The 26,031-nt window shown below is 36.1% G+C and overlaps 1 protein-coding gene across 8 annotated transcripts in view; it reads right to left on the minus strand.

Annotated features, from left to right (window-relative positions):
- Positions 1–7,087: 7,087 nt before the first annotated feature.
- Positions 7,088–26,031, minus strand: part of sbm (L-type amino acid transporter sobremesa) — a 301,361-nt gene continuing 282,417 nt past the window's right edge. For all 8 annotated transcript variants that reach the window (XM_089100815.1, XM_089100818.1, XM_089100817.1 and 5 more), the window contains 3 exons: positions 25,192–25,341; positions 20,094–20,262; positions 7,088–7,233 (listed from right to left, as the gene is read on the minus strand). In XM_089100815.1, the coding sequence (XP_088956941.1) occupies positions 7,175–7,233; positions 20,094–20,262; positions 25,192–25,341 (378 nt within the window). In that variant the 3' untranslated portion in view covers positions 7,088–7,174. The remainder of the gene's footprint in view (positions 7,234–20,093; positions 20,263–25,191; positions 25,342–26,031) is intronic.

Raw genomic sequence — 26,031 nt, forward strand, 5'->3', positions numbered from 1 at the left:
AACAAGTAATTAGTTTGCATTGGTATAAAATAATGAGCAGCGGTGGGATTCGAACCAACACCTCCGAAGAGACTGGTGGCTAAAGCCAGCGCCTTAGACTGTTCAGCCACCCTGCCTCGCATGACTATATGAATTTTAGATTTTGTGCCAAAAATGTTCAAACAGTACTTGGTAACAAATTTATAGTAAAGAATCCTGGTTGCAGCGGTAGCTAGCAACTTAGTAAGATATGATCACGTCCAATTTTAAGAAATACAAAAACCCATAACTCCTTAAAAAAGAGTCAGATCAAAACAAAAAATACACCATTAGAACCACCTTGTCCGAAATCCCTTTATAGGAAACTTTCTGTCCCTTGGCTTGAACAATAAGGGAAATATATTGGCTTGAAAATCAAGAAAAGTGGCAGCTACTACAACATTCTGCCTAAACGGCTTTCTTCTTTTTTCTTCTTTTTTTCCACAGATAGTTTGCACTGGAACATCGTAGAGAGTTGTTCAATGGCTCATTTTAAAGGAAATTAATTGGGTTAAAAATCTTTTGTAACTAAAAAAAATTATTTCTAAAGGAGAATAATTTTTCCACTAAAAACTGCATTTTTGATGTATTTTCATGCTGCAGTCTTTTCAAAGATATTTGATTTTTTTTTACATAAATCATAATCGCATACCAGCGGTAAGATTTGAACCCACGCCTCCAAAGAGACTGGTGGCTAACACCAGGCCTTGGACCACTCGGCCACGCTGCTTCTCATAACTATATAGGTGAATCCGTGTTGCAGCAGTAGCTAGCAACCTAGTAAGAGACGATCAGTCCAATGCTAAGAAATATAAAAACCCAGAACTCCTAAAAATAGAGTCAGATCAAAACAAAAGCACATCATTAGAACCACCTTGTCTGAAACCCTACTAGATAAATAATGAATATCGTCATAGTTTTATTAGAGCTATGACGTGAATAGAAAATTACATTAAAAGACCATTTTCCTGTTTTACCATGAAGAACGATCTGTTTCCAATAGTAATCCGGGTTGCAGCGGTAGCTAGCAAAATAGTAAGAGATGATCACGCCCCATAGTAAAAAAGTAAAAAATATAGTAAAAATGTGAAAAAAACACGATTTGATAACTGTAATAAAGAAAAAAATCTAGGCTATAGTAACTGAAATGTTAAAATAAATCATAATATGCTCGACGATGCAACACATATAGATAGGATATATAAGGGATCTGAATAGTTCAATATGAATATAGACATTGGTATTGTGGTTGTAAAGATATCAAAAACCCAGTAAAGAACAAACCAAGGCATGTAGTAACTAAAAGTTAATATAATATCATGGTTGCAGCTCTTGCTGCGACCTAGTTAAAGATGAACCTCAGCCCAGAATAACGAAACGTTTAAAAACCAAAAGTCCATCTTTAAGGACGTTTTTCAATTTCTATTGCTTTTTTAGGGTTCGAAGCTTGGGGTTCTTTGATAAGTGTATGCTCAAATTCTACTATTTATGCTTGAAGGCATCTATCCTTCAATACAGTCTTCTGGCTACATTGTTAGTAACAAGATAGAACTATAGAACTAATCAAATAAATGGAACAATGAAAAAGATATAAACTAATAAAACTAAAGTAAGCAATCATATATCTTACAAAGTCTCACTGTTTTATGTTTGTGTATTTTTCTTATACACAGAGTTAAGTGTCACATCGTTCTATACACAGAGTTAAGTGTCACATCGAAAGTTGTGATACATGCTAGGGATGAAGAGAACATTCTTGATATGTATAAGAACCTTGTCTCTCAGATTAAGCAAAATGCCAGTGTCCCAAAATTCGTGATTTTAAACCCAGGTGACTTTCCGACTGTTGCTGAGGCTGTCAATTCTACAGTTGTGTCGAAAGTTAATGAACTGTCCAGAAAACTTGATGGTTTTATTATGAACGTCACCAGTCCATTAGTAAGTGCCCCTCCTCCTCGGCCTCCCAACCAAACCCAACCCCCAAGCCTTTATTTGTAGAGATTCTGAAAAATCCGCCAAAAGACCTGAAAGATCCATCTGAGCGTGAAGCGTATATAGACAATCTATGCCCTACTTCTGGTGGTGATGTATGTGAACTCAGGCGTCAAAAAGATGAATGGAAGATGGAAGCTCGTCGTCTCGTAAAAGAAAGCTGCGAATCAAATAGCCAATACTGTAAAACATTCTGATCCCAGGATGAATCTCTCCGTTAAAGAACCACTCTTCGTTGCCATTCTGAAGCAACTTCCAGAGGATTTAAATGACACAACACTTAAAGACTTAATCCCAAAGTGTAGCAAAATTGGACAATGCGGAAAGTCTCGTGCGTTCAAATTTTATTTCCAAACTCGTGCTGACCGAAATCCATTTCTAAGGGACTCTCTGAAAATACGATATGAGAGACTACCGGTTCAAGAATTTTTTTCATGCCCCGTCGCTGTTGTAATTGCCACATGATTGGCCACGTAGCAGCGAATTGTTTAAATAGTGCTATCTGCTCTAAATGTGTTGCCAGTGACCACAAGTCCAGCTTTGACTCTTCCTGCAAGAAGAGTCCTTTCTGTATAGATTGCAAAGTTCCTTGGTACACATGCTACAACGTTAGTTGTCCTAAAAATCGCAAGGCAGTGAATCCATGAGCTCGTCAGTTCGGTTTCTATCCTGGAACATCAAAGGCTCTTTTGCGAATAGACTTCCTGTGCTTAATAGTTTTCGTGCAAATTATAATGTAATTTTTATACAAGAACATTTCCTAACTAAGTATAGTGAAAATTTACTTAAGCTGCAGGAGTACTCGTCTTACTATGTACCTGCTCGACAGCGTAAGAATAGAGGCAGGTCGCCAGGGGGGCTCGGTACTTTTGTTTGTGTTTACCTTCGCTCTAGCCTCTGCGAAACAAGTGATCTCATCTTGCCTGTCTGAGTTGAAGGGTGCGTATTTATTAACTTTTATTTACCTACTGATTATTGCAGTGATGAATCCGAGCGTCGTTTTGCTATATCATGTGAGAAATTAGCTTCGTGTCTTGATAAAGTAAAGCGTTTAGGGCTGTCGTGTGAAGTAGCTTGAGACTTTAGTTGTAATTTAACGGAAAGGGATACCCAAGAAACGCTGCGAACAATCCTCATCAGGGGTATATTGGGTGATTGGGTTAAAGTAGCTCATAAGGATTCTGATTTTATTTACATTCATACGTCATCTCATACATCTAATCTGGATCACATCGCGATATCTTGCAACCTCGAGACGGAACAAGTTTCTGAGTGAATACCAGCTATCAGACAATTTCCCCATTTCATCTTCCATTATAATTCACACACCACCTCAGCATACACACCAAACTAATCCTCGAACACCTCCACTTTCACGTGATTGGTCAAAAATTAATAGTGAACTTTTCAAGTCTTCTTCGGATTTTATCCTAAATAAAATTCGAGTACCGTTTCATCTTCTATAGATTTCAGATAATTTATCAAAAAATGAAACACGCAATAGCCTGGACATGTATTCTGCCGCGATTTGCCCTTCATTTTGCCGAGAGCCAAGCAGTTCCTCTCCAAAGAAATCGCAAAGGTAATATCCCGGATTGGACATCAAATCGTGATCTAGTTCGATCATGGAGAAATGCAAAGTTTTGGTTCAATATGTGGAAAGATTGTGATAAACCGCGATCTGGTATCGTGAATGATCTACGCCTCAGTACGAAAAGACAATTTTCGAAGGCTTTTGCTTTTCATCGGAAGATGCTTGTCGATCAAAACTTTGCTGCTCTTTACAAAATTGAGTGCTTTTTTCTAATATATATATGTAAAACTTTATGTTTCTTGTGTATTCTAATGTGAATATTTATTTTAGATACATACAGCCTTAGCTTTTTTTTGGAAATCAAATTTTTCGTAACATCCTCTCGGATCCATTTTTTCAATCATTTTTTTTACGCATTTTTGGGAAAGTAACAAATTTCGAAGCCAGTTCAAATGCACCGTGATACTAGCATCTCATACGATCAGAAACCAAACCATACCTGATCAACTGATATTTTGGAAACTGTATGCAGTATTACAAACTTTACTACAAGTTTCATCAGAAAGTGAGATAAAAATCAGAACTTAATTTAGGCCTAGAGAATGTACTGTATAGTCTCAAAGGCTTTATATTATTGAAATCTGTGAAAATGCTTTGTGCTGGAAAAATATGTGCAAATTTAAAAGCCAAAATTGTTATGTGTAATTTATCCAAGGCATTTCTAAACCTGAAAAATAAGCAATATATCAACCACATAACACAAATATATTGAATTATTAATGGGAAAATTTAAACTCAAATATTTCATAAACGTTTCTAACATAACTTGAAATCTGAAATAAGCAGAACCACTAATATAATGCTCAAGCCGCTTGGGGTCAAGCTAAAACAGAAGATGCATATGAAAAGGGTAAAAAGAGTATTCTTCAGTCCTAGAGAGAGAAAAAAGAGAAATAAGGATGAATTTCAAATTGAAATCCTTCGACAAAAAAGAAAATGGCCTATATTGGACCAGAAACATGACCCTAAGGAAACCCATTGAGGGTATGCACATAATGACCCAAAGATGGCAGCATAATAGCTGTAAACGAAAATTAAGTCGTTTTAAAAGTGGAATATTGAGAGTTGGGACAGCTCTTCTTTAAATGGGGAGTATTGTGATTAAGCCTTCTAATTAAGTCCATTTGGAATTTAGTAAAAATATATTAAGACGCAAATAAAAAGTTTCGAAATACCACATTTTATTAAGATAAGGAACATATCCTGCCAGGTTTCTGCTTAACGGGAAATTGAGAAATCCCCACTCCCTAGCTTTTGCGTCGGTTGGGTCCAGGAAGGTGTGGTTGATAAAAATGTATAAAATACATTTTATGGGAAGGGGTGAACTGATACTAACTTTATGCCGGACTGACCTCTGGTCCGTTGTTTAGAAATACCTTGGAATATTGTCAAATTATTGTAAGTGTATACTCTTCAATCTACATTTAGTCCCTCGAAAATACCCAGCTGGTACGCCTCATTAGTTCGGTCATAGCCTAATGCACACTACCAAAGTTTAAATACCTTAGGGCCAGAGTTTATCTCCCCTATAAAGGGAGAATAAAGGTATCTACGACTAAATCACCCTAATACCATAAAAACCACCATACAACACTAGAGCCAGACATGACCGTACACTACTCTTCAAATTTGTTTCCCAGTCACGTAACCATGCCCCTCTGTGCATCCCTCTGATATTCCTAACGATGAATGGTATGCCCACTTTAAATCGGAGTTTTGGTTGCCTGATTCCCATCTTCAGGATCAGTATGATAAGGAATTAGAGGCCCTCTTAGTTTCTTCGCCGAGAACAGATTACACCGTGACAACTCGAGCAATAGAAAAAGCAACCCAAAAATTAAAGTGGAAGTCTTCCAGCGGCTTTGATTGTGTGGGAGCTAGGCACCTAAGGAACGGAATCTCTCTCTTAACCCAACACCTCAAACTGCTAATGCAGATGATATTCACTCAATGCGCTGTGCCCTCAACATTCTATACAGGTGACCTTACTCCAATCCCTAAGAAGGGAAAAGCAATACCCCAGTGCACCTCGTTTCCGCCCGTCACCATCGCAACCTCACTTTGTAAACTCTTCGAGCTTCTCCTTAGGGACGAACTCGAAACAACCAAGTTGCTATATACACCCCCACACGAATTTTGTTTCAAACGAGAAGCTAGTTGTGCTAACGCTCTCACTGTAGAAGTAAACGCTCTTATTAATGTCAATTCTGCGGGAGAAAGTCTAGCTCTTGCTGGCCACGACGTAAGACGCGCATTTGACTCACTCATTCATTCTGCGATGTTTTTTAAAGCTGGTAGGCGTGGAATGAACCCGGATATAATTCGTACACTTAGGGATATGTATACACGGCTGTCCATTCGACTGAAACTTCCACCAGATAAAAATTTGCCTCCAATTCCTATGAAAAGGCTAATACAAGTCTTAAAGGGCGCTCAACAAGGTGCAGTTTCTTCCCCCAATTTCTTCAATAATTACGTCCCTGAGGCTCAAGACCAATGCCCCTACTCTTTAATTTTGGCATCTATTAATCTGTCGTTTGTGTGCTACGTGGAGAAATTCACCTACAGTTCAAAAATACAAAATTGTAGACTCAGAAATAGATATCTCTCGAGTTATTGGAATACACAATAGAAAAGTAGCTGGGCATGAGCTAGGCCCACTTCTAGTCCGATAGCTCCGTCTGCTGTTTTTTTTTTTTTTTTTTTTTTTTTTTTTTTTTTTATGTATGAATATGTTGATGTTGTATATGTGAACTTGATTTTGCCTTGTTTGATTTTGGTGTTATTTTGTACTTAGACTAGCTTCGTTTTGATTTTTTTCTTATTCATATTCTGTCCTTGATTTATTTATAATTGATGTTATTATTTTGTCATTACTGGTTTTGTTGATATTTGTCTCGTACTATTGTTTTCTTTTCGTCTTTTTTTCTCATATTTTGCTCCGTACTTTTCAAGTTTTTGTAGACGGGTTTTTAATTAATAAATAAATAAATGAAATATCACATAACTCTTTTTGAAAATTAAATATTGGTTATCATTGCCGCAGTTTCCAAGGTGAGTTCTTTGAGTAAATCTTTTTATTAGGATGTTCTCATGGACTCAAGTTGGACCTATATAGACCCTATTTTTCCACCTTTTTAGCTTTTCAAAAAATGTTAAATGACGCCTCTTGTATTGTGAAGCCCAAAATCTTATTCAGGTTTGTTATAGAGATATTCTTCTATGAATGTAAAGTGATTGTTGGCGATTGAAAAAAGAGAAGCTGGAGTTCTTCAAGTTTTCAGCATTTAGGGGAAACCCTGTCAAACTTCTAAGAACGATTTTAACCAAACAAAACTAGAACAAACAGAGCGAAACAATTGATAGAATAGAGTGTTTAAATATAACTTTTCCCAAAATGTCCCATAACATCTTTTGAATTTTGCTGGCGATTTCTTATACACACATGCTTTGGACTTAGGAAATACTTGTGTAAATGGAAAGTGATTGTCATTGACTTTTATTAGAAGGATAACAACAATATTCTTCAAGTACTTAATTATACATAAATACTGCTTTTTGATGCTGGCCTTATTCATATTTTGTTGGCACCACTTCTAACAAATATTGCAAGAATGCTGTCACTGGACCTGTAAAGATTATAATAATCATTAGTAGCATCAATTATAACAAATAAAATCCATATAAACTATCTTTTTGCGGCTTATATGTGCAATTTTCTATTCTAATGAGTGGGGTAACTAGAAGAGAAGGGCTATCAATGGCTGTTATGTTTACCCCTTAAACTTACCATTACAACATAGGATTGTCGAGCTTGCATTCCTTATTAGAAAAAAACAACAAAATAATAAGTAAGAGACAAGAATAAACGAAAAGAAAAATTGCATTAGGAGTCTTCAGTCTAAAAATCTTCACATGTCCTAAACATGTACGCACATAGGAGGAAGGAGCTAGGGACCCGGTCTCCTCCCTTGAAAACCCAATGTTTAAAAATTTCTTGTTACCTCTTAATCAAATTATGCAATGGAACTGCAATCAAAGTTTTCAGTATCAAAAATTTTGAAATGTCCTGAACATGCGCGTATACAGGGGGGGAGGGGGATTAGGGTCTAATCTTCTCCCCTGAGATCTTAAATTTTCCAGAATTTCTTGTTACTTGTCAATCAAATTATTGACAAAATTATTGACTTCAGTTTCAAAATTTTTAAATGTCCTAAACATTAACGTATACAGGGGGAAGGGAGCTCAGGGCGTAATCTTCTTCCCTGATATCTTAAATTTTCCAGAATTTCTTGTTACTTCATAATCAAATTTTCAAAGATGACTTGGAGATGAGCGACTGGTGGCCAATTTCGCCAGAACTTTAGTAATAAACACAGTCTCAGCCCGTGCTTAAGCTTCTGTCATTTTTATTGGATTCTTGATCACTGCCATCTATTTTGTTTCATTGTGTTCTACAGCATTTCTGTTTTTCTTCTTTGTGTTCTAATTTTTATACTCATTAAAAATAAGTCTGAACTCCAAGAAGCATTGTCTAGAGCAGCAAAAACGTATAAAAGGTTACCACCTCAGACTTAAAATCGACTGTTTCTCAAATGAATATGGAAATTAAATCCAAGGGGAAATTTTGCAGCCTTTCAGTTAAAAAATTTAGTAAAAATTTACTTTAATGAAATCACAAAAAATTATAGTATAGTGTAATTTGACAATTTTGAACGTTAAAATAGCTTTTACAGGTCAAAATCTATCAGTTAAGTAGAAATATCAGTTAAGCTCGTAAAACTTAAAAAATGAATGAAAAAAAAGGATCAAAATAAAAATAGGTATCAGCCCCCTCTCCCCCTCGAAGAACAGAAAATAAAAAACTGAGCACAATTGAATGCGATTTCTCTATCACACTTTGGGAAAGAAGATTGTTCAAACCTGGAGTGGGCAACATATTAAGGGGCACAACTTTGATAAAAAAAGTAAATTAAATACAGAATAAAAAGAAGCTGAAGAACAATCAATAGAAATTTAAGTTTTTAAATGGCATAAGCCCAGAGCTAAATTATATCCAATGCTCAATTATGGTCGTAACAGGTACTCTGTCCGGTTTGGCTGGGATGCTCTGGAGTACATTAGAGCAATTGTTCCTGATAATAGCATAGAATAAACTGTAGAAGTGAAGACAGCGAAAAAGGGCCATGGTAATACTAGAAATACACTAAAAACTGTGATTTAAAGAATCTAATATAGTAATAATATATGTATCTAACTGTTAAATTGAAACCGTATCTGTTTCAAAATTTTAATCTTACTATTATTAGGTACGACTATGGTTGTTGGCTCCTTGAAGTATTAATTTAACCAAATAGGTTTTTCTGATTACGAGTTCTGAAAATCTAACGCTTTACTGAAAACTCAGCTTGCTTGAGATCTTTAGAAAATTAAGATTGTATATTAAAATTTATTGATATCATTGCCGGTAAAAGACTATTGGGCGCCTTATATATTAGTCTTTCAATTTGTGTAGGATACTTAAGGTAAGGATTTTTTTATCCCTAGTACAGTTTTGCTGTGTCGGTTTTGTGTTTTGAGTAAAGCACTAGTTATTCAAAATTCTATAACTTCAGGAAAATATCGTCAGCCAGTTTATTGGAAACAGTTTTTAAGATGTATGCCGCATAAACTGCTAAGCAATAGTTTCTGGTTCGCTAGAGCTTCAAAATCGTTCTTTTCTGTCATCACGAAAATTGATTAAAAAAATATTTTGTGTTCGTTTTAGGTTTTAAATATGTACATTAGACCTTACAAAAAATCTTTGGAAACTTAGGCAAATAAACTAAAGCAGTTAACATGAATATTTGTTAAAATAGGGCGTTAGACAAAGGTTTTGCTTCGCAGCTCTCTTAAACTGGCCCTTCAAAAAATCCGCAATTTTGTCACGTTAAGAGTCCAAGGGGTATATTATCCTTGGTGTAAAAAATTTAATTATTTGTGAAACATTGTTCTATATAAAATACATACAGATTCTATAAAACTGAAGGACATTAAAAGAATTTGCGATGTGTAGTTAATATAATTTACGGATATTCGTGGTATTATTATTGCCATTTTCGCTTAGAAAGCATTTTTGAACTTTGCATCAGAAAGTGTATTTTACTATTTTTGCTTCTTGAACTTTAACATTTTGAAACGATTGATCAATAAAATCATACTATTATAAAGAATAACTAAAAGCTAAAAAAAAAAAAAAAAAATCTTGAAATCAGGGCGATAGTGCCTTTCCCCTTCCTCCAAATGATGGACCAGTGCGTGACGTCAAAACCAGTGAACAATTCATGCAAACCTTAATTGGGTGGGGAGAAGCTTAACCATAATTATGAATAATTCGCATTGTTATACATTTTAACGCTCTTACGATGTACCAGTGTCCTTCTAACGCTGGTAAAAAAAAAAGGAAAAAGAAAAGCTTATCAGGGTTTCAAGCTCTTTTTTAAATTCAAAATTGTGTATTAATATTTTATATATGTTACGTATGGCAGTGGCGGATCTAGGGGGAGAGGGGGCACCAGCCCCCCTAATGTTGTCTAAAGTAGTGTAATTTACTTAATTAACGCAAGTTTGCGTTGATTTAACTTGCTCCTAACGCAATTTTATTGGATCAAACTATTTTGCCCCCCTCAAAAAAAAGTTCTGTATCCGCCCTTGACGTATGGAGTCTTTTGTGTATGGATGAACATAAATGATATCCATAATTATTCCTGAATAAGTTTTGAATTTCAGTACACATTTTTTTCATTAGGCAGCTTTTTTTTTCAAATTTGCTTTTAATTTTCCCTTATTATAAGGCGAATGGGATGAGGTGGCATTGAAAAGGGAGATTTTTTTTCTTTACCCATTTAAGGATTTTTGGCCAAGAAGTTTTCAATGATACGTGACAAAAAAAGTCCCATTTTTTGGACGCCTTATTGTCCTTATGCCACCTTGTGTTAGTGCTGTCAATGAAAATTTCTCCTAAGCATATGCATGTAAGTAGTAACTTTCAAATGAGCTGTTAGAGATCTTTCAATGATTTTTCGGCACCCCATTAGCGCTGGGGAAATAAAAATAATAAAAAACATCAGCGTTTCAAGCTAATCATCGAATGTACAAAAAACAGATTTTGTTTTAAGCTTTCACTGTGAAGACAAACATAACTAACAGTTTTTATTTCAAAACCAAATGTAATGATTTTTTTTATCTGGTTCTTTTCTTTTTTTTTGGTTATTTGTTGCAATTTCCGTTTTTTTATTTCTTATTTATTTATTGATGGTAATTATGTTAGTTTTACATCGTTTTACGTGAATTCTTTCATTAATTTTTTTTTTTTAATTTGCTCATCTTAAGTTTTTAAGGCAGCTCTAATTATCTTCAAAAGCTTCTTTCGCGGAAAATGAAAAAGTTTGTGATACCTTGGATGTGAAGGAAGATTTATTTTGTAAGGAGGAATTAGCAACAGTACTAAAAGGATTAAAGAATAATAAGGCTCAAGGTGCTGATAGGGTAGTAAATGAGTTTCTTAAATATGGTGGTTCTGAGGTTAGAAATAAGTTACTGAAGATTATGAATATGATTTTTGAAAAGGGGGAAGTTCCTAACGATTTTAGGAAAACCTTAATTAAGCCACTTTATGAGAAAGGTGATAAAAGTGAGTGTGGTAAATATCGAGGCATTAGTCTGGTCTCTGTAGGTAGCAAAATGCTTAGTAATATGATACTTTTTAGACTGAGAGATACCGTAGACAAAGTTTTAAGAGAAAAGCAGTGCGGTTTTAGAAAAGGTAGAGGATGTGTTGACCAAATTTTCACTCTCAGGTTAATAATTGAGAAGTGCCTAAGTTTTCAAACACCTTTGGTCCTCAGTTTTATATATTATGAGCAAGCGTTAGATTTTGTTTATAGAGGAGCTTTAGTAAAGGTTTGATCATTGTATGTTATACAAGACAAATACATTAAAGTGATTAGTGCTATTTACGATAATAACACTGCTACTGTTAAGGTAGGAAATGAGGTTAGCAGCTGGTTTAGTATTAAATCAGGAGTTAAGCAGGGCTGTGTTCTATCCCCCTTTATATGGATTATTTTGATGGACTTTGTCTTAAGGAGCACAGGAAAGGCAATGGGAGACCACAGAATCAAATGGGGAGGAAAAAGTCTCCTGGACTTAGATTATGGTGATGATTTAAGCATCCTAGATGAAAGTGTGAGCAAAATGAATGAAGTTTTAGAGGTTTTGCGAGTTCAGGGTGCTAGTATTGGTTTGAAAATTAATGTTAGGAAGACTAAGTCACTAAGGCTAGGAATAAGTGAAGATGAAAAGGTGACGTTGGGTAATAAAAAGATTGATCAGGTGGGCAGCTTCACTTACCTTGGTAGTATTATTAGTAAAGATGATGGGAGCAGTGAAGATGTTAAAAATAGAATAGCCAAGGCTCAGGGTGTTTTTTCACAGTTAAAAAGAGTCTGGAAGAATAGGAAGGTAAGTCTGCAGACCAAGATTAGAATCTTAGAAGCTGCAGTGATGACAGTGGTGAAATATGGCTCTGAAGCATGGACGCTCCGAAAAGCGGATGAAGATTTTCTAGAAGTTTTCCAGAGAAATTGTTTAAGGATTGTTCTGGGTACCCGGCTGAGTGACCGTAATTCAAACAATAGGCTATACGAAAAATGTGGTTCAATACCGCTCTCTAGGGCTATAATGAAAGAAAGGTTGAGGTGGCTAGGGCATGTTGTGCGGATGAAGGATGACAGATTGCCGAAGATTGTTCTTTTTGGTCAACCATCTAGGGCTAAACGGAAAGCAGGTCGTCCCCGTCTGGGGTGGGAGGACGTCATAAAGAAAGATTTAAAGGAACTGGGACCGTCGTGGACAGGTGTAAAGAGGAAGGCTTTGAATAGGTTGGGATTGAGGAGGAGCGTCCGTAGCTGTGTTGGCCTCAGGCGGCTTGGTGCTGCGATGAGTTGTTAGTAGTAGTAGTAGTAGTAGTAGTAGTAGTAAAAATGGTTTAGATGAATTTATTAAATTTTAAAGATTCCACAAAGCTCAATTTTCTATTGTATTACGGAATAAGCTCAACAGAGTACAAACAACAAATCTTGGGAATTCAGAAAATTCTCAGGGTCATCTGGCAATTAAAAAAATAAAGCAATTTAAAGAATTTTGCACTCAATGTTCTCTTTTAGCCATAGCAGTTTAGCAAAATTTAAGGACGACAGACAGATGACAGGTATTGAGTTCAGGGTTGCCACCCTGACCTGGAAGAATTTACTAAATCTGAGAGGAAAAATTTACTAAATCGCATCTATTTTAACTAAATGCTCAAAAAAATTTTTGCGCGTGCGGCGGTCCTTTTTTCTTCTTTTTTTTTCTTTTCTTTCGTTTCCATAGTACGATTGAAAATTCCGGAAACCTATAAGTTCAAAAATCCTTTTTATTATTATTTCGATGTACTACTAGATAGGCTTCATATTTCAGATGCGGTGTATGCAAGACGTCAAACAATAGCCTGGAATCTTGGATTCTGCAAATTCTGCTGGTGAAGCCGGCTTTAAGTTTATTAATGGTTTCAGCTCATAAAATTCCGATATATTGAAAAAATAAAAAACAATCAATGAAGAAAAACAGCTAAGACTCTTATTCGCGAAGCAATTCAGGCGAAGGAGTGCGTAGTGCCTAGTGCTTAGCTGGAGTGCTTATAAATCATGACTTTTTACTAGATTTCGGGAAATTTACTAGATCCTCTAAATTTACTAGATTATAATTTTTACAAGATCTAGTAAAATCCTACTGACGGTGGACACCCTGATTGAGTTAACACAACAGTGTTTCTACAATGCTCAAGAATAATGTCACGTCCGTGTAGTTTTTACGTAAAAATTCAAGAAATTTTTTTTGGTAACAACATTACCACTGCTACTACTGCTACGCTCTCACGTAGCAGTAGTAGCTACTTACGCTCCTCCTCCCTCTAAACTATTCAAAGCTTCATTCTTTACCACTCCCATGAAGTTCTAATTTTTCTTTAAACCTTTGCTTATGACATCTTCCCATCTCCTTTGGGAACGACCTGCTTTTTGTTTGGTCCCAAACCGATCGTCAAAAAGCATAATCCTTGGAAGTCTACACCATCCGCATTGTTGCTACTGCTACTTAACAACTTACTGTAGGATAAAAATGGCCAAGGCCACAAAAGCTTCGCACGCTCCTTCTCCACTTCAATCTATTCAAAGGTTCACTTTTTACCCTTACCATGAAGTTCCAGTTTACTTTAAACCCTTTCTTATGGCCACTTCCCATCCTATTCGGGGACGACCGGCTTTTCGTTTGATGCCAAACGCATCGTCAAAAAGCGCGATCTTTGGCAGTTAGTCATCTTCCGTACGTTAAGCGTGGACTAATGACCTTAACCTTTCTTTTTTTGGTTTATTTTTGGACTGCAGCAGGATGTTCAGCCTCGTTGTTTTGGTGATTTATTGTCCATTAGGTCTACTGTTCATTCTCATGATACAAGGGGTAGCGCGGACTTCTGTGTACCTAAAGGTATATCTTCCCGTTCAAGTTTTTCTGTTCTTTATAGAGGTACGCGGAAATGGAATAGTTTGAATAGTGATATTAACACTATTGGTGACCCCAATATTTTTAGAAAAATCATTAAGGAACTGCTTTTTGCTGAATATGAGTTTTGACTGATTGATTCATTTATTTACTGTGGGGGTTTTGTTGATATAATGTTCCCAGAGGATGTATAATATATGATACTATTTTGTATTTATTGCTTAGTGTGATGGTATTAGTGGTGTCGGTGGCCAAGTGTTCTTTGTTTTAAGGATTTTGTTTTCTCTACCTCCCCCACGGACAAGCTTTGCTTTTTAGGGGAGGCAGCAATAATTTTTGTTGATATGTTTTTTTTTCAATAAATCCTTCTTCTTCTTTCATTATAGTCCTAGAAAGTGGGAACAAGCTAGATTTTCTGGAGAGGTTAATATTTGAGAGGTAATCGAGCAATGGCTTAATTTTGTCAAAATCCGGGGGGAGGGGGGCAGGGCTAGAGCTAATTTCCCCAAATCAAGTGAGAAAGACAGTGAAAACTGAAGAATAAGCAATATAATACAATGAAGCAATTATATACTAAAGAAAACTGACTCTTTCCTGTGGATACTTGAGCTATATAGGCTTATCTTAGCTTTGACAAGATTTTTGAATGGACTAAATTTCAGCTAGGGGGGTAAACATGGGTTTGGGGGGGGGGGAGGGCAAACTAGTATCTGGGAGGGGTAGTTGCACCCACTGCCCCAAAGAAAATTACACCCCTGCATAGCAGCACCTATTTCCTCCGGTAAAAGTTCAGACAATTCCTCTGAAAAATCATTTAAAAAATATTCTCTGTTTTTCGTAGCGTCCATGTTTCAGAATTTTTCTTCACACCCATCATTACCGTGGTTTCCAATATTCCAAAATTTAGTTCACAGACTTATCTTCCTGTTTTTTTCCAAGCCTTTTTCATCTTTAAAGATACCTCATGCACCTGGGCTATCCTACTTTTTACATCTTCACTGCATTCACCATATTTACTAATAATTGATAAATTAAACGAAAAATTACCAAGTTTGAAGTTTGATTGTAATTCTACTCTAAAGAAGGAGCGTCAGCTTAGCCGAGAGTTCAACTGAGATAGACCTGTGCAATCGCCTCGATTGACCAAAACAACACCAGTATTTTAAAGTCATTATAATATGCGGTGGTTAAGCTCATGATGAAACGCTGAGAGTTCAACGGGAAGGGAAATTCGGAGGGCAGTTGAACTCTCAGCTACGCTGGTGCTTCTTCTTTGGAGTAGAATTACAATCAAACTTCAAACTTGGTAAGTTTTCGTTTACTTTATTTATTCTACTCCAAAAGGAGCGCCTTAGCTACGCTTCGAGTTAAACTGAAATTTTAAAGTTCATAATGAGCTAAACCAGCGCGAATAATCAATAATAGCCTTCGTAAAAAAAGTCTGCAGTACAAAATTAAGTTATAGTAAGATATTTCAAATATAACAGAATAAAATGAGTAATTTCAAAAACAAATAACTGTTTTCCACTGTCAATTGGTTTATCGTAAAACCTTGATAACGTTTTCACATTTGTCCAGCCTACATATCTTACAATTTGATCCACACCAACTACTCTTGCTTTAAGGTGGGACGTTGAGCCAGACCTGGTGCTATGAGCACCATTCTGAGATCTATGAGCGCAACACTGTGATCTATTCCTGCAAGAAATAACACTTCTTTGATTCTTCTAGAAAAGGATGACTTGGACGCAGCAGTATGAGGCTTACGGTATGTAAGAAAAAATGCGTCGTCTCTATTCATATATGATGTCATTCTAATATAACTAGCTAGGTGAATCAGCAGACACAGGGAAGACTCTTCAAAAGGCCGATGTTAACGATTAATTTATGGTTTCACGTTTCGTTCTTTTTAACAACACATGGATTTGACAAGCAAAAAACTCCCATCGTCATTGTGTATCATATTGTTAATTGACGAATTAGCCAGAAAACTAAAATCTTTCACAAGCCGATAAAAGTAATAAAACTGCTATTTTTGTGTTTGTGTCTTTGGTTGAAGAATTTCGATATACGAAGCTGGTAATGTAAAGATATCGAATATGCGTTTTACATCCCAGATACTAGAAAGCTTGGGAAGACCAGGCCTTCTATTAAAGACACCGCTTATGAACTTCTTGTGATTTGATTACTACTCAACTGAAGGCCTGCTAAAATTACCGATAAAGTTCTGCTTGCAGTATTAATAGCGCTGTATCCAACACCTGAGTGAAAAGGTTCCATAAAAGAGGTCAAGGTCTCCAGGAGAGTTGCCTCCAGGGGATGGATCCCGTTTCTTCTACAAAAGTCGATCCCTTTTTAATGTGAATCCCGTTCTTAGTCGAATCCTACAATCCATCCCTGATGATATCGAATATGGAAGAAGAATTTCCTTGGTGGAAAAAATCTTTCCAGAGACGACACACGCTTCTAGACATAACGCTTTGAACAATGAATGGTGCAAGGTCAGTTTTTTCAGGGAGAGACAAAGTAGAAATATCGCCTGGTAGAAGTTTGGGAATTCATACTAAAAGCCTTAATAGTAAAAGATAATGGACTCGTGTCGTTCAGTTTCGAAAGATCAAAATATTAGTTACTTGATCTGTTTCTACCTTCTGAAGGTACTTAAGAATCAAGTCAAAGAGGGGGAGATGCGTAAAAGAAATGAGGCTTCCAACTCATTGTGAATTCATCTACAAAAGAATATTCCAGATCTGCTTTCCAAGAAACAAATGGTTTAATTTGAAAATTTTAACTTGTTGACCACAAATCAATGTCTATCCACTGAGATACCACAGAGTTTACATTTCAAGTCTTCCAGAATCCAATTCCCATTCCTTTCATTATCAAATTTTCGTGATCCTTTATCAGCGATATTAAGCCACTTCAGGCGAATATTCTGCAGATATCCACCCTTTTCCCTGCAATACTAGCTGTCAGACCTTATTTGCAAAATAACCACTAAACTTAGATTTTGATCTCTTTTTTATTTTTGTATGCCACTAGTGTTGCATTTTCTGAATGCAGCCGAAAATGTATGCCTGTGCTATCGTGGGCAAACTTTTTAATCCTAGATAAACAGATTTTATTTCTAAGGCGTTGATGTAAAATCACTTTTCTTCTGAAGACCATTTATCTGTGGCTGTTTTCATGGAATTTTCCTCCACAAGTACCTAGCCTAGTTTCCGTGCATCACTACACAAATGTGTGTCAACTGATTTAGTCAATTTTTTTAGAAGAATGATTGGTAATAATCCAATCTCCGCTGCAGTTCCGAACTTACATCGGATGTTAAAGTGTGCTTGGCCCCAAAATCACCCCGTGAGTGTTTAAGTACTCGAAGTTTCCACAACTTTGCTTTCCGGTAAAACAAGGACCCTAATTTCTCCGATAGTTTAGACAACGGGGCTCGTTCTGTCAGCGGCAATAACAGTTGGCCCCCTTTGCACGTTTTTTGGTCGTCCAAGTTATTGGAAGACTTTCGTCACTTTGGCTTCAGGAGCACATAAAGCTAATGCTACCGCGGGATCTGAACTCACTTGAATTTCAACGCAAGATGTCTTTTAAGACGGAGATCATAAACGGTGAGGCTAAGCCTGTGAACTGTATCTGTTAGGTTGTGGACGACCTTTTCTTTAATGTCACGATTTCCAAGCTGAAGAATCGCATTTGCTACCTCTAAAATACAAAAGGTTGAGTGAACAATATTTCGCTGCACATGAAGGGCCTTAGCATTCCTCCGTTTATCCTGTGATGAAAAAGTAGCCCAAATTTCTCAATTTGCATTTGATAAAAATAGTTCGAAGCTCAGATAACAAAAAACTCCGGTGTCGAGAAAGCCCCCCAGGGCCCGGGGGTAGGCATTGGGAACAACAATTTCATTGGTATTCGTAGGCCTAGGGTGGCGCTCAAATAAATCCTTTAGCTTCCCTATTTCCAGAGCCTCAGAAAAAGCTATGTTTGCATTTTGGCCAGTTTTTTATGGGTCTTGGACCCCCTCCTTCTTACCAGAACATTCTTCAGAAACCTTGTTAAATATACCGTCATTTGACGTGCTTTTTTTAATCTTTTGCCTTTGGGCTTTTCTGCAGAAGCCTTCCGCTTTCTGTCATTTCGTTGGCCATGGATTTTAATGGGGAACCCGAGCCAATTCTGGTGGTTCTAAAACCTATTTTTGGGCTCCGAGAGCTAGATCTAACGTTCCTAGAACTAATTTCAGGGCTCCGAGAGCCATATCGAGCACGAGTTTGAAACTCGGGGCTCCGAGAGCCAAGATTTGCTCTTCGATCAGTATCCACTGCTGGAAAGGTTGAAACAAGAACGCATGGAGTTTCGGCTAATTTTCTAATCGTAGTCAATCCTCAACTATTAAACTTTTAAACCAAATCTTAGACTTTTTTAATTTTCTTTCCGACAAGAAAATACCCATTGATCATGAATCTAACAAAAATCCAAGAAATTCTATTTATTGACTTGAAATAAGAACTGACTTTCCCGGGTGAATCACAAACCCCAACTCTGAACTAATTTCATTGTTTCGTAAGTTGTATTGACATTCTAAAAGTAACCTTCCCAGAATGAGTAAGCCATCCATGTAAACAACTGATAAATAACCCCTTCGTCAGAGTAGGGAGAACTGAGAAGCGGGTTTAAAGAGTTTCATAAGAACCCTCAGGCTATTGATAACCGATTTGTCAAAAATGTGTAAGCATAGCAACAACATATTTCAGAACAAAACCATATATGATCATGAAATCAACAAGGCATGAATAATATAAATCGATAAGGTCTACAGAGGCCAGGTAACAATTTTTTGTCATTAATTAAACAGTAGATTGTACACTTCCCATTTTAAAATGGTCGTATTTAATGCTTTTTTAAAATTTAGCATAAATGATGAAGAACCATTTTCCTTCGGGACCATAAAAACATGAGAAATACAAAGTATTTCCTTTGTTCTAAACTCGGAACTTTAACAGTAAGACCTTTATGCAATCAAGTATACACTTCTTTTCTTATAACCTGTAGTTCTTCAAAAGTGAAGCTTGTGTTCTTTATTTTTAAAACTTTCAATGTTGTTTTCTCACATTCAGTCTTATAACCTGAAACTACAATATTCCAATACCTGGTTATTGACAGCCAATTTGAGACAAACGTACCAGATCTCCCCGTTTGAAAGTTATCAGCCTAATGTTATAACTGGCTATTAATTGAGGGCAGTGTATGTCAACAGCTAGTGCAATCCCCTTTTCGTGACTTTGGGCTTCTCTTGACGGCTTTGGCCCTGAATAAGCGCCATTTATTACCTTCTACATTTCTCACGATCATAATTTCCATCCACTATGCTGTCAAATAATCTGTTCGGTATTATATCACAACTGCTCATTATTTAGTTTGGTGTCAATCCAAGCGAAACAAACGTTAACTGGTGTTGTTTTGGTCAATCGAGACAATTGCACAGGTCTATCTCAGTTTAACTTGAAGCGTAGCTAAGGCGCTCCTTTTGGAGTAGAATTATACCCAAGTAAGCGAAACTATCTCCTTGAACGATTTTCTCGTTACTTCGTATCGCCTACATCCTAATGCATTTCTACTCTAGGTAGCATAGTCTTCTTAATATTAATATTCGAACCTACTCTCAGACCTTGAATTCATAAAACCTCCAAAAATGTATTAATTTTACTTATATATTTATATATTACACTCAAATCATTCGTATAAAAGGACACAGCCCTGCTTAACTTCTGATTCGACACTAAACCAGCAACTAACCTTACTTCCTACCTTTAACTCAGGAACGTTATTCTCAAATATGGCACCATTCATTTTAAATTAGTTCTAAGAAAAGAAGGGAATTTAAAAAAAAACAACTTACCCATACACTTGACGGGTACTTTATAATAGATAAAAGGAATATAGAAAATAAGACCAGCCAGTATAAACATCGTAGCGTAGAGATACTCAATTTGAGGATCTTCAACAATGGGCGCAACAACCAGGTACACAGATACGATCAATACTATAATCGGCATTATTATTGGGACCTAAAAGACAGAAGAATATAATAGATTACTACTGATACAATGTCTAAAATTTAAAGCTGAAAGTAAACATACAATTTGTTTGCCATCAAGTTTTGTCGTCATCAAATTGTGACGAAGTCTATGATGATCTCGTCCACAGTAGACAGAATATACCCAGTAAGCTTATCGCAGATCATTTCTGGTCTTCGTGAACAAAAAGCTCATCCCACTTATTTCTGTTTCAATGCACTTTGCACTCCTTCCCACTTGTTTCAATGCACTTTGATGGAAACAGACGGAAACAGACTAACCTGCATTCCCGCTAATCTGACTTCGCCTATGTTTATATCTGCCAAAACGTTCTCCGGAGCACTCGCACCCCGATCCGGGTTTTTATAATGGGTGAGATAGAGAATGATCATACTGCTAATTATATAAACTGTGATCTCGTCATAAAAAGCTACATCATAGTGTTGAGATACTCAGTTTGAGGATCTTCAACAATGGGCGCAACAACCAGGTGCACAGATACGATCAATATTATGATCGGCATTGTTGTTGGGACCTAAAAATCACAAGAATATTATATATTATTACCAATGTTAAAGCTAAAAAGTAAATCTAGAATAGTTTGGTCGCAGGTTTTGTCGTCATCAAGCTGTGACGACATCTATGATGATGCCATCGTCTAAAGCTGAAAAAGTCATCATGAGTATTGAAGTAGTTTTTCTATGATAGGTATATTACATAGCTTATGGAGAGATATACTTTTGATATCTAGGAAATAAAATCTAGATAATACAAGTATTAGCGTAACAAAATTTTAGGGGGATGGTGGGACGGGTTTCAAGTTTCATAAATGAGAAGGGTAAGTCTGAAAGGAAACTTTTAGTTCAATTTAAAGGGAAGTCTTCATTAAAAAAAAAACACATCTGGGAATTACAGATTTTCCTCATACTTAGATAAAATCACATCTACTTAATATTTGGATAAAAATAGTCCTTTATCTAAATGCTGCTTTAAATCGCTTAATCAATATACAAAATCAATACCCTTAAATGCCCTTTAATTAGCACCCTTCAGATGACTCTCTGTCAAATTTGAATGTCATGAAGTCAAGGAAAGTGCATTAAGGAAAGTCGAAGGAAAGTTTGCGAAGGAAAGTGGAGGAAGACATTTTACAAGGAAGTGTATGAAGGTATCATCACGAAGATGGCAATGTGTGAATTGATCGAAATCCAAAAATATGGTGAATAAAGGTGCCACTAAATGAATGCATTTAAGCAGAAAAAGCCAAGGAGAATTTATGAAGTAAATCCCTCTCCAGGCTGTAGTTATATTTAAGGCATTGTACTTTCCATTTTTTCCTATCTAATTAAATTTCTAATGCTTGAGCAGTTTGATAGGATCGTGCAGAGAAACTGTAATTGATGCGAAAAACAACAAGCTGACAAAGAATTTTGGACTTAGAAAACTAGACTTAAGACTCAGGACTTAGGAAAACTGGACTTAGGACTTAAAAACTAGGGCTTAAAAAATTGTATACATGACAGGTGTCATACCTATCTGAATTATGACAAAAAATGTTTGACCTTAATTAGAGTTTTCAATCTGATTAACACTGGCTTTAGTTTTTGAGAATGTAATTTCCTTTATTTCAAAGCCCTATTAAGGCCCCCCCCCAAATTTATGAATTAGATTTACACATCTTTAACACAATATAAATTGGGTTTGAGCAAAGGTATGAGGCTCAAAACACGTTTCTTGTGTCTCATTGGAGTAGGAGATTTATTTGCAAGGTTTCAATTTTATAAGATGCAGATTAGTAATGTTTTTAAAGGTCAACGCTCTCTGGAGGGAGGAGTGGAGGTATATACATAAAATATATTTCCAGGACATTATTAAGGCTCTGGATCCATCTCTGAAAGTTTCATTCGCCCAACTCGACTGCTTTCCAAAATGGTAAAAAAAAACCTAAACTAGAACTTTAGCAAAAACTGTTTTTAGACTTTTTTTTCTTTTTTGATTACTGTAAAAGAAAAAGTATGCTAAGCATGGGCACCCATAAGCTGAATTTTAGGAGGGGATTACCTGGTCTAATTGGCATTTCCAATGCTGTATAACAGAAATCTCAAAATATATAAATATAAGGAAGTGTCATTCAGCCAGGGGAGGCTGGCATTCCCTGTCCCTCCTTCCCCTCATGGGTGCCCATGGTGCTAAGACTCCCACCCAAAGATTATTTGTAACAAGATATTGAAACTCGTATATTAAGAAAAATTATTAGTGACCCTAGTGCTCAAAGTAGATGTATACAATTGATGTTCCTTCAGCGTTGTCATACAATGTTTTAGCTAGCTAGAATAAATTTTCTATGAAACATATAGTGATTAAAGGTCAAAACTTATGTATTGTTATCAAATAATGAATAGAAAATATACATAACAGAATTTATTCCTTCAAAGGGCTTGCTGCTACCTGTTTTAGCAATACTAGGAATTAAAGTGAAATGTTTAAATCTAAAATGTGGCAACTCTGAGCATTGTTATATCGTATTTTCCAAAGTTCTTATCGCGTAATTTAACAATCATTTTTCCTTTTATAAAGTTTTTGTTTAAGTAATTTCAGAACCATTTAAATATTTAAAGCCGGTAGAAAGTGCAATGCACTTCCTTTGTATTTCTTTGCTCAGTTTCTCATCTTGTTACACATAATCTTTGTTCTCACTGTCTATCGTCTATTGTAACTGTGTATGCCCATGGTTATAAGACCAACATTTAAAAGCTAAAAATACTAAAAAGGTATTTTCGGCATTTTGATCATTAAATTTAAGCTAAACAAAGATAATTTTCCAAAGCACCAAGTACAGTGTTAATGAAATCTGATTAATTGAATTGGTTAAGCGGAATCTTGTGCAACCGCATAACAGTAATATTACAGAGCCACAAGATTTATAAATGTTAGAGGCATCAGTCCCTCTCCCTCTGTCTCCCTCTGTATCTGTCCCTTTCAACTCTTATATTTTTCATTTTGATGGGTGTGCATGTTTAGTGTGGTGTAAAAAAGAAGTTTTTTTTATACTTCTACTACTACTAACAACACTCAGTAGCGGTTCTGGCCACTCTCATTCCCGGGGCAAAATCTTTATTAGCCCCCCCCCCCTATCTCAAAATTGTTAGGCCAAATTTTATCAAAATATTCATTTTATAACAAATCTTTCCATTTATCTAAATCAGACTTTTCATACTTTAGCTTCTGCAAAATTATTAATAATTTCGTCCCAATTGATTGCTTCTAATTCTTCACCTTATATGCTCATTAACGCTAAATCTTTTAGTCGCTCTTGGTCCATAGTCGATTTGACCTTTCTTACTAATTGACATAAGTGCGGCCCTCTCAACCTCCCCCCCCCCCCCCGCACCAAAGTACCCGTCTGTCTGACCTTATTTCAAACAGTAGGTTGTACTAAAAATGGGGTACAATCCTGCTTTCTAGGACTGAAAAGCTGATATTGGTAGGAAACGTTCTGCGGTGAAAGATGACAGATTGCCAAAGATCGTCCTTGTCGGCCACCGATCTAGGGCCAAACAAAAGGCAGGTCGTCCCCGAATTGGGATCGGAGGATATCGTGAGGGCTAAAGAAAAAAGGACCTTCTTGGGAGGGTGAAAGAAGGAGGTTTTGAATAGATTGGGATGGAAGAGGAGCTTACGTAGCTCTGTTGGCCTTGGGGGGCTTGATACCACAGTGGGTTGCTAGTAGTAGTTGTAATAATATTATGTATGTTTTTGATTCTATCAAAACATCTCGTATTTTTGGTCATGGATGTGTAACTTCTTGGATTGCGTATGCAGGTCATCTTCCTTTATTTAGTCCGTGCTGATTTTCTCTTCAGATCAATACTGACATTTTAATTGATCTTCTTTTTTTTTTACAAATCTTGGTGTTAGATTTCGGCATGAAAAATTTAGACTTTAAATTTTTGGTTGTAAGCCTTCTAATAATATTAACTATCAAGTAAGAATTAAAATGTGATGACTTCGTTCTAAAACCACTTGAGTCTTTAATTTATTTATTTATTTAATTTAATTTATTTATTTATGGTCTTTTGCAATCCCTGTGTCAAGCGCTTGGTATGAAATTTATCCGTTCTTGTATTTATGCAATTTTTGTAGGGTAAGCTATTGTCCGTGACTTTTTAGCAGCAAAGTCATTGGCTTATGTTTTTAATAAACTTAATGTAAATAAGTATCAATATTTTTGCTGAAGTTTTTTTGAATATTCTATTAAAAAACTTGAACTTGGTTGTGAGATTGTCAAATTGTACTTTGACAGTCACCCAAACAAAATGTCTGCCCGTTGAGATCCTGTAACCCTGTAATCCCGTAAACCTGTAACCCCTCTTTGAACCTTTTCCGACCTTTTTTTTACAGTTAGTCTTTATAGACTGATTTTAGAGTGTGGACCAATTAAGACCTGACATATTTGTCGGGTCAGTAAACATTTCAGGCCCAGCATTTTTATGTAGAGGGTAGTATAATATACAGATTAATTTTACGAGAATGTTGCATAATACCTTCTAGGTTACCTTACCCGGTATCGATTCAAGTTTCTCAGTGTAGGATAGCGTTCTCTAAAAATCAGCTTTAGATAACCGACCTTTAAGTTACAGCTGATATCAGCCCTAATTGTTTGAATATGGGAGCCCAATATATAAATACAATTCACGAAAACTATTGCCCTTGATACAGACAGTGCCTTTTCATGTTTAGGGAGTCTAATACACAAATCGACTTTACGTAAATGTCGCATAATGCTTTTAGATTACCATACACAAAATCGAATCAAATTTCTCAGTTTAGGGTACCATAATCTAACTGTTAGCTCAACAAAACGCCTTTAACGCCTTTCGACGCCTATAGCACCTCTTTAATTGTCATAGTTAAGCTTACCTTATAAGGTCGTGGAGCATTGGGCTTTGTATACCTCATCAGTATAAGAGCGGCCATACATCCCCCGTAAAATATCCAAGCAGTAAAGCTGAAGAAGTCTATTAAACTTCCAATATTACCAGGAATAATCATCAACAATGCAATCAACGTCTGAAATGTAATAAATTATTGCTAAATGCGATAACCTATAACAAAATGCAAATAAATTATACACAAAAATCTGAATAAATTGTAAACTAACAACGAGACTCGAAAATGGAACAAATTCTTATTTTCTAAGACTACTACTGCCCCCAGGAAGCTAATCTAGTTCATATTAAAGATTTATCAATTATAATAGACTACAGATAGCATTTTCCTTGGCAAGCTCCTCTCGATTTCTTTTCTATGCTACCAGAAAGGTTTTTACCGTATCAAGATGAAGTTTCTGAGGAATCAAGAAGGGGATGAATATTGAAACTGTGTTGAATTTAATCGGAACACACTGTACCCACACAAGTTCTGAAGAGGACGTATCACCAATGCTTCAGGAACGGTTGATGATATTAAGTTGAATTTTCAGCGTGTGTTGAAGGGGATGCTGAAGAAAACCAAAGGTGTTATGCGCATGCTGCTACTAATACTACTACTGCTACTACTTCTGTTGCTACTACGCAAGCTAAGGGTATTAAGGTGAAGCTTTCAAGGAACATTTAGGGCATGTTGAACTAAATTAAAACAAACTATGAACATATAGATTGTCAAAGGGGTGACAAAGGAATATCCCAAGAAGACTCACAGTATTAAGTTAGACCTTTCAGAGTAAGTTGTAGTGGATTTGGAACTAATAAGTACGCACTA

Source organism: Artemia sp. Qi Xiang Cuo, chromosome 14 (assembly GCF_049724085.1).
Source record: "Artemia sp. Qi Xiang Cuo chromosome 14, ASM4972408v1, whole genome shotgun sequence".
Taxonomy (NCBI): Eukaryota; Metazoa; Arthropoda; class Branchiopoda; order Anostraca; family Artemiidae; genus Artemia; species Artemia sp. Qi Xiang Cuo.